Source organism: Drosophila sechellia, chromosome X (genome assembly GCF_004382195.2).
Source record: "Drosophila sechellia strain sech25 chromosome X, ASM438219v1, whole genome shotgun sequence".
Classification (NCBI taxonomy): domain Eukaryota; kingdom Metazoa; phylum Arthropoda; class Insecta; order Diptera; family Drosophilidae; genus Drosophila; species Drosophila sechellia.
In genome coordinates, this window is record NC_045954.1 from 10,435,750 (window position 1) to 10,451,535 (window position 15,786).

General features: G+C 42.6%; 3 protein-coding genes across 5 annotated transcripts in view; 2 read left to right on the forward strand and 1 right to left on the reverse strand.

The window, feature by feature from the left end:
• Nucleotides 1-15,786, forward strand: part of LOC6617578 (putative mediator of RNA polymerase II transcription subunit 26) — a 77,648-nt gene that overhangs the window by 19,190 nt on the left and 42,672 nt on the right. The window lies entirely within an intron of this gene.
• LOC6617575 (aminopeptidase N) lies at nt 10,747-14,086 on the forward strand. Its single transcript, XM_002041852.2, has 4 exons — nt 10,747-11,401; nt 11,467-12,898; nt 12,966-13,459; nt 13,509-14,086. Exons 1-4 carry the CDS (start codon nt 10,794-10,796, stop codon nt 13,768-13,770), a joined length of 2,796 nt encoding a protein of 931 aa, XP_002041888.1. The 5' UTR covers nt 10,747-10,793; the 3' UTR covers nt 13,771-14,086.
• Nucleotides 14,095-15,025, reverse strand: LOC6617576 (ras-related protein Rab-35). The gene has a single exon (XM_002041853.2). It carries the CDS (start codon nt 14,862-14,864, stop codon nt 14,355-14,357), a length of 510 nt encoding a protein of 169 aa, XP_002041889.2. The 5' UTR covers nt 14,865-15,025; the 3' UTR covers nt 14,095-14,354.

Sequence of the window (15,786 nt, forward strand, 5' to 3'; positions counted from 1 at the left end):
TAAATTTCGTGTTGAGATTTCCTTCTGGGCAACAATTAAGTAGTTCTTAACTAATTGGAAAAATACTTGCCCCGAGTTCTTGCTTCTTCGCTTGGTTGATTTTTGCGTTCGTTTTCTTCGTTTCTAATTAAATCACTTCCTTTTACTTCGCTGCAGTTGTTAAAAAATGAAATGCATTTAAAACCAATTAGAGGAGTCTTATTTAAAGACATTGCATTTCTGTTGCACGGTTTCTTATTCCCACTTAGACATTTTTCTGCCCCTCTTTGTTTATCTTTGTTTTTTTGTGCAATTTTCTTTTCGCCATGATGAATTATTTCCGCTTTTCCTCTTATAAATTCATTACGAATACTGTTCATTTCAAAGTAATTGAACATTTCTCTCCCGCTGCTGTTGTAGTTTGTGCATATTTCACTGCTCAGTTCGCATTGCACATCTTCAAGTGCAGTTTTACCTAATTGAGAAAGTGTTGCTGCAAGGAATTTTATGCGCCTTCATTACAATTCACACTTTCCCAGTTTCCATTGCCCCTTCGTTTCACTTTGACGCTATCTTTTTCGCATTTCCGTCTTCAGTTTTAGAAACTCACCTTAAAGTTTGCCCATTTCGTCTCCTGTTTCTGATACTTAATGTCGAGTCACACCATTCCGGGTAACCTCCTGACACATTGGCCTTCAAGGTTGTCATTTGTACACTTACCCGTCTTGTGGTGACCCACTGTTCCTTCGTTTTTAGTACCCCTCTGACCGCAGCATCAGCCATTTCTTCGCCATTATCATTTGACACGCTACCAAGTTGCCTCTGGTGACCCCGCGCCCCACTATTGCCTAGTTTCCGGCACGTTTGCCCCGAGAATTTTCCCATTTTTGCATTTTGCTCTCTTGCTTTTTAATTTGTTTTAATGAACTTTCAAGCCAACGTATTCCATTCGAGTAGGAAAAGGGGGGATTCAGTTGCAATATGCTAGCTCACTTGTATAATTACAGGCGCCATTGCATGTGCATCTCCAGCAGCCTCCGCCCGTGAAAAGCCCCCTGAAATCACCCCTGGAATATCCCCCCCTTCACATTTCATGTGCCCCCCTTTTGCGCCGCCTCTAGTTTCTGGGCCTGGGCCTGAAGTGCGTGGCTTTCATTAATTTTAATGAGTTTTAAAAGTTGTTGCCATTTTTTTGCCACACTGCACGTGCAATGCTTTTTGCCCTCCTTGAAACGTCGCTGTTTTTTGCCCTTTTTTACCGCAGACTTTTTGTTGATTTTATTTTATTTCATTTATTTTGATTCTTCCTTACTGTAAGTTTTCTGTGTGGGCTTGTTTCCCCCAAACCCCCGTCATTTTTTCTTTTTCTTTTTTTTTTTGCCACTCAACGTGTAGTTTCTGTGCACTTGTCATTTGTTCGGCGGCAACAGCAAGAACAAAACTGACAATACCAGACTTTTATCCATTGAATGCATACACACGCACTAAGAAACAGATCTAAAGAAATATAGGTACAGATTGTATATATATTTATTTATTTATACATACGTATGGGCAATGACATTTATTTCTATTTGCAGCTGCATTTGCGGAAAGGCAATGGAAATGGGAAGGAAGTCAGGAAACCACAGGGGGAAACTAGGGAAAGTGGTGAAAGGCTGGGGGTGGTGTCATCGCCACCTGCTGTGTGTATAGTTTACGCTTAAATAACTCACAGCTGTGCATAATTCATACTGAAGACTTAGCACGAGCCCCCTTTTTCTGGACATGGACATGGAAATCCGAAATCGGATATCGTAGGGTGGGAAGCGTCGCAGGGACTAGGATGCAGGAGTGGGAGTAGAGGAGCTCCATTAGACGAGACTGCTGCAAAACTGAAAAGCCATCATCATACGTTCTTGGGTGAAAGGGGATTGCTAGAGTGGAAGTAGTGGATTTCACCGGGTTAAGTGGAAGTTCCTGCAAATGGAGACAGCCAAGATTTGGGAAATTATATGCGAAGTCTCGAGAGCTTCGCTACCATTGAACTCCACAAAGATCGTTGAGATCGCTTTCATTCGCAGAGCAAACTAAACTGAAAGCTTTATTAAAGGCAAGACTCTGTGCTATTCCTTTAGTCAGTCAGATTGTTGTTCCGTTTTTTGAGCCTTGGAGTTGGGGCTTGGAGTTTTCGGGGCAAAAGATGAGTGACCATAATGGAAATCAAACCAGAAAGCCAAACATTTGCCAAGCTGTCGTGTTACTAAGTGCGTTAAAGCAGCTCAAAGAGAAGTGAAAATAGAGCTGGCAGAAAGATGGGATCCTTTTATGATTTTGCATTCCCCAACGCGGCCATTAGTACCAAGTATTTTCCCTGGCTTGCCTCGTTTTCGTAGGCTCCTCTGAGAGAAAGAGAGAGAGATATAGTGTCTTTTGTCCTTTTGTCCAACAGCTTGTGGCGCTTTCGCAATTTGATTTATGTGTTGCCCCCAAAACATTCATTAAGATATAATCATAACGCATAGAAAGCGCACACAAACAGGATGAGTATGGCTATGGGTGTATAAATATAGATATACGTTCGTCGGATATGTACGTATGTATATGTGTACGTTCATCTATCTCATATATCAAAATGTCCTTGTTTTATATGTGTCTGTGTGTATGTGTGTGTTTTCACTTCTTTTCAGTCGCTTACTGTTTTTGTGGCATCATGAGTGGCGCAAACAGGCACATTTTTTGGCCTTTTTCATTAGATTCACATGACCAGAAGATATAATGAGGTTTGGGCCCCATCTGTTTCGCCTGCAGTGCAAAACTGGCTGCAATGAGTGCCAAATCAGGCTAATGGCCCACATCGTTCGGACATTTGTTCCTATTGTCGCTTTGATTAAAGAACGGAGGTTCTTTAGAAGTTCTTAAGAATTTCAATTTAATTTCTTTGACAACAAGAAATATGTCAACCTAAACGGTTATTAAACTATAAATGGAAAAACATTTAATTTAATAAATATTTTACACCTTACTTTAGTGGTAAAAAGGTATTCAATATAATTTTCCATTGGGTCGCTGAAAATCCTATAAATGCAGCAGAAAACTTAATAAATTTATAAACTTCAGGCGAACATAAACTTTTACTCTATTAAATCGTGCCCGTTGTTGATTATTTCTGTTGCTTCTTCTAATTTTAATTTCCTGTCTGCAGTTTTCCCCTACCTCCGCCTTTTTCCCCCGACACCATCAGGCTGCAAAAATGCAAAATAATTAGAAATGTCCCCACCCACATGAAAGTTGAGTCAAAAGTTCAGTTTGTTGTGCGTGCCTCAGACGGAGACTCATTTGCATGGCTACCAAATAAATAAACAAATCATACACAAACACGATTTAATTCTACATATATTTATACATATACATATATGTTTACGCTCCGAGTTTCCTGTATTTTGAAATAGGTATCACCAAATGATTTACTAAAGTCGGGAAAGGTGAAAAATTACTTGTTTATAGTAGATTAATAATAGTAATTGTGAAAGTAGTAAATACATATTTAATTTTTAAATTGCATGACATGTATATTGCATAAATGCAGTAAACATATGTAGTAAATTGTGAATTTGTGACTATTTTCCAGTTGTGACTAATTTTCTTCTATTTTTACCATTTCTGTGTATTTCAATCAAATTACTCTATAACTCAAAGCCTGATTTCGCTTTAATCGCAATGACATTTCCTATCTTTTCTCTCTTTAACTTTCTTTTGTATTTTTTCGAATAAATAAACTTTTGCCAATGTTGACTAATCGAAATCCATTTCCATTTGCTTATTTTCAGGTAAGTTCAGCCCTTTTGTGCAATTTATGCGAGTGAATTATATTGCAAATACGGTTTATGCTAAGATATGGTAAGGAATCTGTTATCTACGACTTCTTTCGGGAATTTCCCTGTTGTTTGCAAGGGGTTGTGTTTAAGAAGAAAAAATGGTTGAAGATATTCCGCATTTCGTTGTAGTTTTTTCCGTCCTCTTGAGAATTGATGTACTCCACCGTCTTGGGGAAAACCCCTTCTGGCAGTTTTTCCCACCATGTTGTAACTGCAGAAGCTAAACCAATATTATTTCTGCCTTCTATCTATCCTTCTTCGTCACCCCTTTCCCCGAAATTTTCTCGGCTGCACTTTGTCTTTGGCTTCTCTTTACTTGATTTTTCGGTCAGTGGCAATTGGCCGTCCGACGGAAGTAGTTCCCCACTGCCCCTTTCTCTGCCCCTCTGCCGACGTCCTTTTTCGTATAATTTTCCGGCTGTTTTCGCGTTGCAGGAAACCCGTGAATTTCGCGTTGAATTGGCCGGTCGAGTGGGAGAGGGGGTGCTGAAAATTTGGGGGAGGTCGTGAAAATGAATGTCGTATTTGTTAAGCCCCACCCACTCATTTCCAAGCTTCGCTTTTCTGTGCTAATTTCTGCTCCAGTTACGCGGCTGGCAAATTGGTGAGCATTTTGCGGATGGGATGGAGTGAATGGGTGGGCCCCCCAACTCTCCAGCTTATTAAATATAATTCACATGGCATGGCCAGAAAGTCGTCAAACAACAATGAATGCTGAAAGAGAAACCGCAACGAGTTAATTAGGTGGCTTAAACAATCTAAACTTAAACTGTGCAAGAAGGGCAGGGTCAAAGGTTAATGGGAAAACGATGGCATAAGCAGTGCAACTGTTGAGTGGTCCAAAGTTTTCCATCTCATTCTCAATTTGCAATGAAGCAAAACCACCAGCAAGCAGCTGACACGGCCAAAAACTGCATTTGCACAAAGTGCGAACCGAGAAAATCGCATGCGTGTTCCCCTTCTTACACTAACAAAAATAAAAGACAACTTTCCGTAACATTTCAAGTTTTGTTATTAATTCGAAGATAAGTTTTAACTGTAAATCCAATTATAAATGTTGAAAATGTACAATTAAGTATGTTTATATGCCATGAAATAATAACAAGTTTTTAGAACTATCGATTTTCTGAAAAAAAACGTGAAACTAACTTTGGTTACGTGTGGTTCATTCGATGCTCTAAATATCTAGTATATCATGGCTTCCTCTTCTAAAGAGTTTTAAATCGTGCAAAAATATGTAAAATATTTTCCACCAGCCATAACCAGGTCTTAATCAATAAACGAAGTTTAATGTGACTTTTTCAGAAATCATGCTATAAATAATCGTTTAAACAATCAATTAAATGAACGGCAAGTAGACATGCAATTTTTTGTATCACGTCGAATCAAATAAATTATGTGGAATGGAAATGCCGATGATTGTGATTGCATAAATATTTGCACATGAATTAAGATTGAACGATAGATTATGTTAAATTGTTCATATAAATGGGCGAATAAAAAACCATATTTCGAACTTTAAATTCCGCTTTTACGTCCGACATGATTTATTCTCAAATTGTTTTTTCTTTTTTATTTCGAGTGGCCAATCGTTCTTTTCTTTTTCCTCTCAGTGAGCTGCCTCCATATCTGTATTTTTTTTTAATGCATGTTGAAAAGGGCTTGCAGGCGTATTGCGGGCCAAGGGGGCGTGGCAATGCAGGGTACATGGCAAGCGCAGTCATTGCGGCTAAAGCGGTTTCTGCGGTTTCCGGCAGCCGCAAGGCAGCTTCCTCTGCCCCTCTCGCTCTGGCGCTGATGCTCCATCTCCATCCCACTTGGCCGCAAACTGCTTTTGGTCGTCGCCTTTGGCGTCGCCTGGCGCTGCATTGATAAAACTGACCTGGGGGGATAGGGGTGTACTATGGGTTAAGGGGGTCTGCGGAAACGGGACAGAAATGGGTTAAAAGTTAAGGGGCGTTGCATGCCCCAGCCGCAGTAAAACAGTTGCAGCTACTGATACAGAAAACCAAAAAGGGGGGTGAGGGGCCCACTCACCGATGCGAAATTTTAACAAGATTTCCACAGTTTTGTTAAGGGACAACAAATTTGATTAAATTTGTCTTGGGGCCAAGGGGAAAATTGGGTGTGCTGCCATTTCCCTGGACACTTGAGCTCTCTCTAAATTGTAACACTTTTTATTGGGAAAACAAAAACCCTGGCAAAACATTGTATTTTGTTATGCCAGCCAAAGGAATATGTTCAATGGCGCTCAACTGGATAAGGAAGTACTTTTAACTCTTTTGAGAGGCATATAGTCTGGATCAATATGCTTAAAACGTACTTCCTGCAAGACTTCAACAAAACATCAATCTGTAAATCAAATGTAAAATGCAGCGAAGTAGTGAATTGAGTACCTTGTGTTGTTTTCTACTTGAATTGTATTCTGCAATTGCAATTCCCCCTTCCGTTGATTTTTCATCCTATTTTCCTATTGTAGTTGTGCTTTTCCTTTCCTCTCCTCCTTTAGTGGATTTCCCACTTCTTTTGCTCATTCTCAACCCATTTCATATTCCTTACTTTTCTGTTCACTCCACACACACACAAAGATATGAAAAGAGCTTTCCTTGGGTTTTCCTGCCACTCAGCCACGCCCACCATTTACCCGGTCCCTCGCCCACTTTCGTGTGGTGTTTTTATGTGTCTTTGTTGTTGCTCATTCCGTTGTTGTTTCATTAGATCATTTGAAATTGTATGCCAAGGCGTTGTTGTTGCTTATTTGCATAAATATACATACATGTCAGCATATTAAAGCAGTTGGTTGCTGAGTGTATATAGCCATTAGCCACGTGTGTGTGTGTGTGTAAAAGAAAGCCCGAGTTTTGCATGGGGAAATTGAAACAAATCTTGAACAATTCAGCTAACTTTTTTGTTGTTACTCTTTACCACTGAGGCGTAAGTTATTAGGACCCCGATAATGACTGCCCCGAAAAGTAGGCAATCCGAAATGCAGAAACTCCGAATGTGGCTAATGTGGCACACATACCAACACAAAAATACCACCCACACAGACACACTTTGCCTGCACTTTGCAACCCCCATCCCCATCAACTGGGAATGCCCGACATTTAGAGAATGCAATTCGAATTTAAAGGCTTTAAAGCCCCCACTAAACTAAAAGTGGGTGGGCGTGTTTTGTTTCCCCTGGTTTATGATGCGGACCGAACGGCACGTTTAAGCAATTGCAAATCTTTTTATGGAGTTTTTTTCCTCTATGTCGTAGCCTCAATACGGCCACATAGTCGTAGTGCGACTGCTGTTCGTGTTTGGGTCTGTTTTTCGGCTCTTGGCAGTGGATCAAAAATAAATATATGTAGAGCAACTCTGAGCTAACAAAATGAACAAGTGCAACGAGGAAATATGTTATTAATACAGAATAATAATCGATTTACATGCATATACAGAAAGTTACATTGGAAAATTGGTAACTAATAAGCAAGATTTTATACATCTATGCTTATAATGCTTATTATCCATGACAAAAAGGTTTAATTTTGCATAAAATGATTGTGTATCCAATAACGGTTTATCTTTCCTTTTTCATTCATTTTGCTAAATTTAAGTAGCTCTTTTGTCTCCAAATTGTTAATCCCATTAGTAATTAATTGACCGCTTAGATTGGCAATGCAATCGAAATTTGCCATTTAATTGTTATAATTTTTCGTTCAATTCCATAAATTATAAATCATTAGGCGCCCAACAACACCCCGCCCCGCCGAAACCAACCCCCCGCACAGTTGGCAATTATTTCAGTTTCACTCCGCCATTAATTATTTCATTTTTGTGGCTTCCATCTAATGAAATTGCAATAATAACGATTGCCGCAGTTTGCGAGCCACTGCAATGACCTCACAACTGTTATCGCTCCGGATGGAGCGGTGGGTCTACGGTATTAATCTTTATGGTTACCGGAGGTTTGGGTTCGGGGGGTCGAAGGTCCGTGCTCCGGGGTGTCCGGGTGTCGTTGGTCAGCAGCGTTACGAGTCGTAAAAACCAACTAACGATGGTCCACGGCAGAGCTGTAAACTTTGACCTCAAGTTACATTCTCTGGTGTTTTGTACACCCTATAACTATGGAAATATTGCTACACAATAGAAATTGGATATTGAGCATATTGTTTTTGATTTGAATAGAAATAGCTCATTGAACCTTAAGTTCTTGAGCAATCAATAAAGGATTTGATGTTTTACCTTCATCTTTAAAAGAATATTTCGTATTTATAGGGTATCCATGGTTTGCACCAATTTGATACGCGTTTCGGCCATTTGCCTTCTAGCCAAGCTAAACAACAAGCAGACAAATAAAAATTGTTGGGCTTTGCTGCTCGCTTTGCGTTTGGCATCTGTCAAAATGGCAGCCAACTTGGCGGGTGGGTTGGTTGGTTGGTGAAATTATGGCCGGTTAGTTGGGTGGTGCGAGGCATTTGTAGTGGGTGGTGCTGTCACGCAAACGTTTGAGCAGAAAATGACGATGTCGTTTGCCCTTCCCGCTGAATAAGGTCCATATTCCTCCTTCTCCATCTCCATTCTTTCTCTCTCTCTCTTTCGCTTCGTTTTGCCGGTTGTGTGTTTATAAACGAGTTTTGCATTAAATTTTACAACAGCAGCAACAATGGCATCGCACGCACACAAAATGGAGACATCAACGTGGCTATATCTCGGTGTGTGTTTGAGACAGGTGAACGAACGTACCCATTGCCATCTTGGCCATGACAGCTCCCAGTTGCCTTCTCTGCGTTTCAATTTTTCCTTCCCTCGTTGCGCTGATTTGTCAGGGTATAAAACGGGGATATACATATAAATGTTATGACTTAATAGCGGATGCAGAACGAAATCATCATTTTCTCGGCTCCCAGTTTCCTTCAGCTTCCCTTCTGGATTTGGCTAAGTGTGCCATGTCAAGTGGCCAAATCAACAGATTGCCATCCCTCACACATGCACAGGGTACGTATACGTAATATGTGAGTTGACGGGTATGGAAAACTGAATGGCACCTTGGCAACAATCTTCCATCAGTTCTATCAATCAATAGCAAATTAGACATCTAGTGCAGAAGTAAAGTTTCCCCCATCAAAAGTAACAAAATCTGTGAGCAATACTGTAGTGGGTATAAATATAGACGAAAGGCAAGCAGCGGATAACTTACAAGTTGCTATATCTAAAACCATACACTCATGATCGAAATTGACTTGACTGGAAAATAAGGGCACTATCAGCATCGAAAGTAGAGTGGAGCCTATTGAGCGGCGAAAGGAAATCGAGGGAAATTCTACTTGGCTGACAATTGAACTGACTTAATTCACTGACTGCAGTTTCGAACAATTGGCCAGTGGAAATCGACTTTATGAACCCTCGGCCATGCATCAAAAAAGCAGCCCCACCATCTCAGTCAGCACCTTCGACCTTCTGCTGGGCATTTGGCTCTCAGTTTTTCTGGCTTTCAAGCCTCGTCCTGTTTTTCCTTTCCCTTTCTTTTTGTCCCTCCCTGGGTTTCTTTTTTTTTTTTTTTTTTTTTGTATGGTTTATGGGCAACAACTGGGGACTACGGCAGTTTGGCATTTGCCAGCAGTCCACACACACACACACGCAGACGACAGCTGTGTGTGTCATGTCCAGAGCCATAAATCATTTATTTGAAAATTGCTATTGTATTGCGGTTTAATAGCATGTGATCATCATCATCAGCAGCAGCCACACGAGCGCCACCTTGTGGACAGTGGCACACACTACGTGTCGTATTCATAGCCAACTTGCATCGTTACATTTAATATCCCAGAAATCGGAGAAGGGTCTGTGAGGTACACGAAAGGTCGGTAGTATGAAAATGCGCCTCGCATGGCCCATCATGCCCATTAATTATAATGCCGCAGTGGCGACTGTCGGAGGGGTCTCAGCCGACTTCCGTTAGGCCCAGGAACACGCCCCCTACGCCCAGTGCCCCAAAAAGCAATGCCACTACCACCCACTCACTCAGAGAAACATATGCCGCACGTTCGGTGCCTTTGTCGCCTTTTTGTGTCGTGTTGTGGCAGTGATTTTCCTGCCTCGATTTTCCCGCCGGGGTAACGAGGTCATTTGGCAATATACCAACACAAACAAAAATTATGTTATTGGTCAATGTATTTATGAGTACGCCAGGCTCTGGCCCCTAAAAACACAACTCTCCGTTATACGGACAACAGACAACGGACAACGGACACCGAGCACCGGACTCCAAAGGTACACATACATATGTATGTATGTATGCATGCCGCTCTGCGAAAATTGCACGAAAATTGGAAATTTATTGCCAAGCCCACACAAATACACACACAAATACAGACAAACACACACACGCAAGATAACGAGTGGAAGAGGAGAGCAACCAACATGCGCTAATGACATTGTGCTGTGGTTTGTCGCCCCCTTTCTTCTGAGCCCCGCCCCCAGTCCGCCCCTCATTTTGCTCCATGAGTGCGATTTCGATTGGATTTCCTTTGCGTTCCATCTACAACACTGATGAAAACCACAAATTCTGATCCAGATTCCATCAGTGGAGCGAGCACGAATTATTGCGTCTTGCCTCAAAACGAACGAAAGTTTCGTAATAATTTGCATTCATATTTATGTTACTGTATACGAGAAATAGGTTATTGCTCCACAATTAAATCTACTTCCTTTGAGAATTGCTTTTGTAATCGAATAACTTGAGCTCCAGGAATTTCCTAACATGTTTAATTTGACTTTGCTTGCCGACGAAATATGAAAACCGGTTAATAGAATATTGTCATAGGAAATATACGTATTCATCGAGCATATGCTAGGTATCAGAATGGTCGAATACTTTGTGTTTCTGTTGCGTGGCCTGACGAATTTCCGATTAGACACACACCTGACTTGATTGAAAAACATGAACAAAGTAAATCAGTCATTGAAATCATGCACTTAAGCTACCTGACAATACTCACCGCCCTGTTTTTCCACCTAGAGGCTAACAAAACCGCTGTCGGTCGCCTTCCAAAGTGGTTGGTACCGCTTAGCTATCGCGTGGACATCGTGACGCGGATCAACCAACCCTATCAGCCCTTCGGCGGTACGGTGGTTATTGATCTGAGATCGGAGAGATCTACAAAGAAAATAGTGCTTAATTCCCACGATTTGGCGATCGGCAAGCGAAGGGCGGTGACATTGTCTGCCAAGAATGGCAACTCAGTGCCGGTTAGCAGTATAGAGATGGACATTAAACTAAGTCGACTGACTGTGTCCTTAAAGAGACCACTCAAGGTCAACGTCACATACTCCATGCGGGTGGCATTTACTAGTGTTTTGAGAAGTGACCACACTGGATTCTATAGCAGCAATTATGTGGATCATAATACTACTTTAACCCAATGGCTGGCGGCCACCCAATTTGAACCGAACCACGCCCGCGAGGCTTTTCCCTGCTTCGACGATCCCATTTTTAGGACACCCTTCAAGATCAATCTGGCACATCCGTATCTGTACCGCGCTCTTTCCAACATGCCCGTCCAGCGGACCATTCGCCAGTGAGTAGAGGTGTTCCAAAATGAAACTCAAATGTACTGTATTCCTATCGTCTTAATACCTGAAGTGCCAGCCTGAAGGACTACGTGTGGACGCAGTTCGTCGAGAGCCATCCGATGCAAACGTACCTGGTGGCCTTCGTGATCAGCAAGTTCGATAGGCCTGGTTTCACGTCCAGCGAGCGATCGGATTGTCCAATTAGGACGTGGGCACGTCCGGATGCACTGTCGCAGACTGAGTTCGCCAACATGGTGGTGGCACCGCTGCTATCCTTCTACGAAGATCTCTTTAACAGTACCTACCGGCAGAAGAAGATCGATTTGGTGGCTCTTCCAGATTTCACCTTTAAGTCGAAAGAGAACTGGGGCTTGCCAGCCTTCGCGGAGGAATCCATTTTGTACGATAGCCAACGGAGTTCCATTGACGATCAACAGGGCGTGGCGCGTGCGGTGGCTATGATGGTGGTGAACCAGTGGTTCGGCAATCTGGTCTCCGTCGCCTGGTGGCATGAGATCTGGCTGAAGAACGTCTTTGCCCTGTATCTCTCGCGTTTTGGTGTGCACTCACTGCGTCCGGAGTGGGATTACCAGGAGCGCCACGCCCTCCAGCTCTACCTCTCGGTCCTCGACTACGATGCCCATGTTAATACGGATCTGGTGACAGCATCGGTGCCCGATGAGAGCCACATTTGGGCGGCGTACAATGAGATTGGGGAGCGCAAGGCAGCCGTGCTCTTCGAGATGCTACACCGCGTCATGGGCGAAGAGGCATGGCTGACGGCACTGCGTCGCTATCTGGTTGTCTATGCCAATCGCACTGCCACATCCTCTGACTTTTGGGATCTCTTGCAACTGCAGGTAGACCGCAATGGACGTTTGGGCAAGGGTCTGAATATCACTGGGATCATGAAATGCTGGCTAGGGCAACCGGGATATCCCCTGGTCACCGTTACCCGGAACTACGAGGATCGTACGGCTATCGTAAGTCAACAGCGCTTCTTCATCACTCCCCAGTTCCGAAACCGCTGGGCCAGGAGTCCTTGCTGGTGGGTTCCGCTCAGCTATACCTGCCCCAGTTGCCAACATTCGGAAATCATCTCCTTCAGCCGCTGGCTTACATGTCCGATTTCTAAGCCTTCGAGTAAATCTAATACCGTTATACTGGGGAAACTGGAGGCGGAGCCTGAGGACTGGATACTTTTCAATGTCCAACATACGGCTCCATTCCGCGTGAACTATGACCTCCGCAATTGGCAGCTGCTCAACAAAACGCTCGCTGATCCCAATAAGTTTCGTCTCATACATCGTGTAAACCGCGCCCAGTTGGTCGACGATCTCTTCAGCCTCGCCTGGAGTGGCGATATCGAATATGACATGGCCCTGGGCATTCTCGGCTATCTGGAGCACGAGGACGAATTCGTGGTCTGGGCAGCAACCGAGATAAGCTTCGAGCGTATCAATAACGTAGCGAAGAGGAACTCAAACTACCTGATCTTTAAGGTGGGTTTATGGGGCTTATAAGGTGGATCTTTTAAAGGCATAAATCAGTGTGCTTGCATTGTCTCAGACCTTTATGCGCCTACTGCTGGAGCGGCAGTTCAAGCGGGTGCTATCCTCGGACTTGACCAGTTCCTCGGGCAACATGACCCACCGCCCCGTCATCATCAGACTGGCCTGTGAGTACGAGCTGCCCGCCTGTGTGAGTCTCGCCCGTCGGGAATTCATAAAGGGAACGCCGGAGAAGGGCGGATGGATGACCATCCAAGAGCGAGAAACGGTCGTCTGCACGGCGGTCAAGTTCGGCACTGAAGGGGACCGGGACACGGTGGAGTCGATGTACAAACGCTCGAACTTTGCCGCGGAAAAGGAATCACTGCTGACCGCCTTGGCCTGTTCGCGGAATGTCTTCGCCCTGCAGAGAGTCCTAATATGGACTTTTGAGAGCTCGGGAGTGCGAAAGCAAAACGCCAGGCGAACCTTCAAGGCTGTCGTCTCTAACTCCATGGGCTATCGATTGGCCAAGAAGTACGTGTCCGTCAATATGCAGAACATTCGCAATTAGTAAGTGCCGGACAAGTCGATGAAATATTATTCTTCTGATCGCCCAAAGTTGCAGCAACTCAACCGACAAGGTTGTAAATCTGATGACACCCCTAATTGAATGTCTATCCACTCCGAAAGAACTGCTCTACTTTAGCAAATTCTTTAAAGAGATCCTGCGCGACATGAACGGCAGTGAGCGACTCATCAAGATCCTGCTGGAACGGGGCAACGATAACATCCACTGGCAACGCACCAAGTTTCGCCCCATGTTGCAGGCCATTCGGAACATAATTCTGTGGCGGAGTCGGACGAAGCGGATACTTAAATAAAAGATTGTTATCCCAATCCAAATCTTAAATGTTAAAGTCAATGGTCACACAATCAAAGCTATTTTTGGATTCTTCAGATCGGTTTATAAGCCGTACGAAGCAGTCTTTATTTTATCTGTGCCACATTTTTGGCCAAGATATTGGGTTAAATCCCGTTGGATAATATCAGATTTAGACAACATATTTATTTATTTATTTTTTTTTTTTTGGTAATAAATAATCAGTATTTCTTCGATGGGAATAAAAATACTTGTGCAAAAGTGAACATCATCATATATCGTTGAATTTGTAACAAAATGCGCTATCCACCTGCATTCAAACTGGGAAACTTTTATTTATGTTAATTTTTAGCAAACTTCCCGTTTCACATTACAAATATTTGATTTTTTCATTAGGCAAGAAGTTTACGGAGCTTGTTGTGCTATTGTGTTATAGAAATTGTAAAATGTATTAATGATAAAAAGTCAAATGAAGTCGCGGTGCTTAACAGCAGGTATTGGGGTCATTGCCCCCCTGGCGATCTGTGTCAGCTGGATTAATTGGTTCCTCCGGTAGCTCTCTAATGTCCTCGAACCATCCGTGATTCACATACCGATCGTGCAAGTCAAACGGAATAAGTTATATACATTATTGCCACTCTTGGCGGAAGCCTCATCAGAGTGGAATCCCCGACGACGGGCATATTGGAAGGCCTTCTCAGGGTCCACCTGGCGATGGACCAGATCATCACACTTGTTGCCCACCAGCAGGATGTTCGGCCTATCCGGACACATGCGCATTATCTCCTTCAGCCAGCCGCCGATGTTTTCGAAACTTTTGGACGACGTTATGTCGTAAACGAGCAGTACGCCATGGGCACCATGATAAAAGGACGGCATCGCCGACTTCAAGCGCTCGTCGCCGGTGGTGTCCCAGACCTCCAGCATCATCTTACCCTCGAGCAGCTCCACGTAGCTCGCCCTGATATCCATGCCCACCGTGCACATGTAGTTCTCGAGGAATTTGTTCTCCGTGAAACGCATCATCAGGGAGGATTTGCCCACGCCGGTGTCACCCACGATGAGAACCTTAAACAGGTACTGGAAGTTGCTCATCGTCAATTCGGTTCGGTTTAATATGTATAAATTTCGACTGAAGGAAGTGGCAATTTTAGCTTGGCTTACGGTTCGGTTTAATATGTATAAATTTCGACTGAAGGAAGTGGCAATTTTAGCTTGGCTTGTTCTGGTCTTTTTTTTTCTGGGAGAGTAGTATTTTCTCAATAGCAACAAAAATAGTTGCCCAAAAAGGGAATGTCATACCTCGTTGAGTTCGTAATAAAATTCCCTATAGACCTGTATTCAAAATTAAAAATTCAAAATTTTTGCCATTGTTCGCAAATTTTGATGATGGTACCCCTTATCAAAAATGCAAAAATTTGGTAAAATTTTTATTTTTTGAAATCATAAAAGTAGTGAAAGGGATAGTTAGCTATGCTTATTAGCAGCACAAAACAGTCGTTATTTTAGCGGTGATAACGTTTTTAGCCAAGTTATGGAGAAAACCCCGTTTGTAAATATCCGATTTTTGGCAATATTTTTATTATGTTATTTTTTGGTAAAAAATAATCACTATTTCTTCGATAGCAACAAAAATAGTTGTCCAAAATTGGAATGCCATACCTCTTTGAATTCATAGAAAAATTCCCTATCGACCTGTATTCAAAATTGGAAATTAAAATTTTTTGCCATTTTTCGCAAATTTGATGAAAATGCGAAAATTTGGTCAAAATGTTTATTTTTGGGAATCATAAAAATAGTGATAGGGATAGATAGCTAGCTTTGAATTCGCAACAAAATTCCCTATTTACCTGTATTTAAACCTAGAAATTGTGAAATTTTTCCTATTTTCGCAAATTTTGATGTAAAAATTGGAAAAAAAAAGTGTTTGTTAGCTGTCCCTATTAGATTTTTAAAGCAGTTTTCTTTAGGCTGTTTGCTATTTTTAAGCTAAGCTATTAAAAATACCCTTAAAAAT

Coding starts and splice junctions, on each gene's coding strand:
- LOC6617575 (XM_002041852.2), top strand. CDS start 10,794: ATGCACTTAAGCTACCTGACAATACTCACCGCCCTGTTTTTCCACCTA. Junction 12,899..12,965: donor CAAACTACCTGATCTTTAAG/GTGGGTTTATGG, acceptor GCATTGTCTCAG/ACCTTTATGCGCCTACTGCT. Junction 13,460..13,508: donor ATGCAGAACATTCGCAATTA/GTAAGTGCCGGA, acceptor GATCGCCCAAAG/TTGCAGCAACTCAACCGACA.
- LOC6617576 (XM_002041853.2), bottom strand. CDS start 14,864: ATGAGCAACTTCCAGTACCTGTTTAAGGTTCTCATCGTGGGTGACACC.